The sequence below is a fragment of the Quercus lobata genome, chromosome 1 (genome assembly GCF_001633185.2).
Source record: "Quercus lobata isolate SW786 chromosome 1, ValleyOak3.0 Primary Assembly, whole genome shotgun sequence".
Classification (NCBI taxonomy): Eukaryota; Viridiplantae; Streptophyta; class Magnoliopsida; order Fagales; family Fagaceae; genus Quercus; species Quercus lobata.
The window spans coordinates 22,833,025-22,835,167 of NC_044904.1; the positions used below are offsets into that span (position 1 = coordinate 22,833,025).

The 2,143-nt window shown below is 39.0% G+C and overlaps 1 protein-coding gene across 1 annotated transcript; it reads right to left on the reverse strand.

Moving 5' to 3' along the window:
* Positions 1–933: 933 nt before the first annotated feature.
* On the reverse strand, positions 934–1,473 carry LOC115951002. The gene has a single exon (XM_031068310.1). It carries the CDS (start codon positions 1,471–1,473, stop codon positions 934–936), a length of 540 nt encoding a protein of 179 aa, XP_030924170.1.
* Positions 1,474–2,143: the final 670 nt, after the last annotated feature.

Sequence of the window (2,143 nt, forward strand, 5' to 3'; positions counted from 1 at the left end):
AGATCTAATAATTTCTAATGTAGAAAATCATTAAATCTTGGTTGCTTCACAAGTTAGAGAGATCAAACAATTACGGATTTGATATCTAACTTAGCAGTAGATTGCAACGAAAAATAAACTAGTAGGCCCCTTAGTAATTAAATGAGACAATCATGAAAATAGGCACAAAAGAACATTCGATATTTAAAGCATAAATTGAACAATAAAAACAAATTAGATCTCATAGTTTTATTGATTCCGAGGCTTTAGGTTTCTTCGATCAAGTATAAAAGTTTAGCCAAGTAGGGCCATGATGAAAACTCAAAGGAGAAAATTAGAGAAGAGGGGAGAGAGAGGCGTGTGTGTCCAATTCTGATTTCTCCTCCCCCTTTCCCAAGCCTACAAAATCTCCTAAAAATATTCTAAATAATAATATCCAAATTTGACTAATTAAGGAAAAATATTAAAAATAAAACAAAGTCCTAATATAACTAGGAAAGTGGTGTTTTTTAGCTGGAACTTTCATGCATTTGATCTAGAAGCTTCCAAAAATAAACCATATCAGATCTACGTATTAGAATTGCAGGCAAAGGAACATTCCAAAACGTCAACAGTGCAGGTGCAGCAACTTCAAACCCGATTTCAACCTTGATGGAGCCTGTATCTCTTAAAACTCAAAACATGAAAGTTGTAGAGCTTTGTCTTTGCGTTCCAAATCATCTTGAATCATCTCAATCGGAGCTCAAAGGAGAGAGTTATGCCCAGATTACGAAGCAATATCAAAGCTATCTAGAATCGCCCAATTAGCTACATTTTGCACTTAATGCCTCCATTTGCATCCTAAATCAAAATATAAGAATAATGAGTACATTTAGGCAGCAAATAAATATAATAGACTAAACATTAAGGGAGAAAAATATGACATTTTGCATTCTCATCATCATCAGTCCTCACTCAGAGATGGTGGTCCCTCTTTATGAACTTTTGGAGTTTTCCCCATTGAATCAATTCTTCTATCTGTTCTTTCAGATTGTGACATTCGTCAGTGTAATGGCTGTGATCCTTGTGAAAACGACAGTATTTCTTCGAGTCACGATTCCTAGAGGAGGTGCTTAACGGCTTGGGCCATTTTAGTCCTAGTTCATCATTAATCTGCATTAGGATTTTGTTTGCGGGCATCACTAATAAGGTGAAGTTCATCTTCTTCTTTGGGGTTTCAAAACTACTCTTGCTGGCCTTAGTCTCAGAATATGAGTCTTTATGATCCTTCTTCTTACCATGAGAATCACCAGGTTCTTCCTTCTTCTGTTTTCCTATTAGCCCCTTCGCAATAAGGGTATCCTCTTCGTTTATGTACTTCTGAGCTTTGAACAGGAGATCCGTCATAGAGGCTAGCGGCGTCTTCCCTAATGAAAAGACAAGATCGAGGTTGTTGAGTCCAACTTGGAAGGTCATCATTATCACTTGGTCATTAGCTTTGTCAATTTCTAGCATAGCCTTGTTGAAACATTTCACATAATCCCTTAGGCTTTCCCTTTCCTGCTGCCTTACTGTTAGCAAGTAAGAGGTTGGCCTTTTGTGATGCTATCCCCTAATGAAATGACAAACAAATGAGTCACTGAGCTATTCAAAATTTGCTATTGAAGATGCTGGCAGCTTACTAAACCATACCCTAGCTGCCCCTCTGAGGGTGGCAGGGAAAGATCTGTAGATAACTGTGACCGGGGTCTATTGGAGGTCTAGGATAGTCTTGAAGACCCCTATGTGGTCAAGAGGGTCCTTTGTGCCATCATAGAAATCTAGCTACGGCAAACGAAACTTCGGAGGCAGGGGGCACTCCAAAACACTGGCTGTGAAAGGTGAATCTGTTCGTTTGAGCATGCCATCAAGGTTCATTTTTGTCTTCCCCTTCATGGCATTCTTCACTTCGTCAAGCTTCCTTCGTAAGCTCTTCATCAGGTGATCGTTATCATGCATGGACTGCCTAGTGTATTCTATTGTATCCTTTCCTTTACTGTTTTCAAGGCTACTAGCTTCCTCGTCATGTTTGCTACAACTATATCGGTGATGCAAAGCATTACTGCCCTCTGGACGAGCTCGGTTCTTCAGCTCTTCGTTTTGCTTCATAGCTCTTGTACATTTGGTGTCAGAGCCTAAATTTATT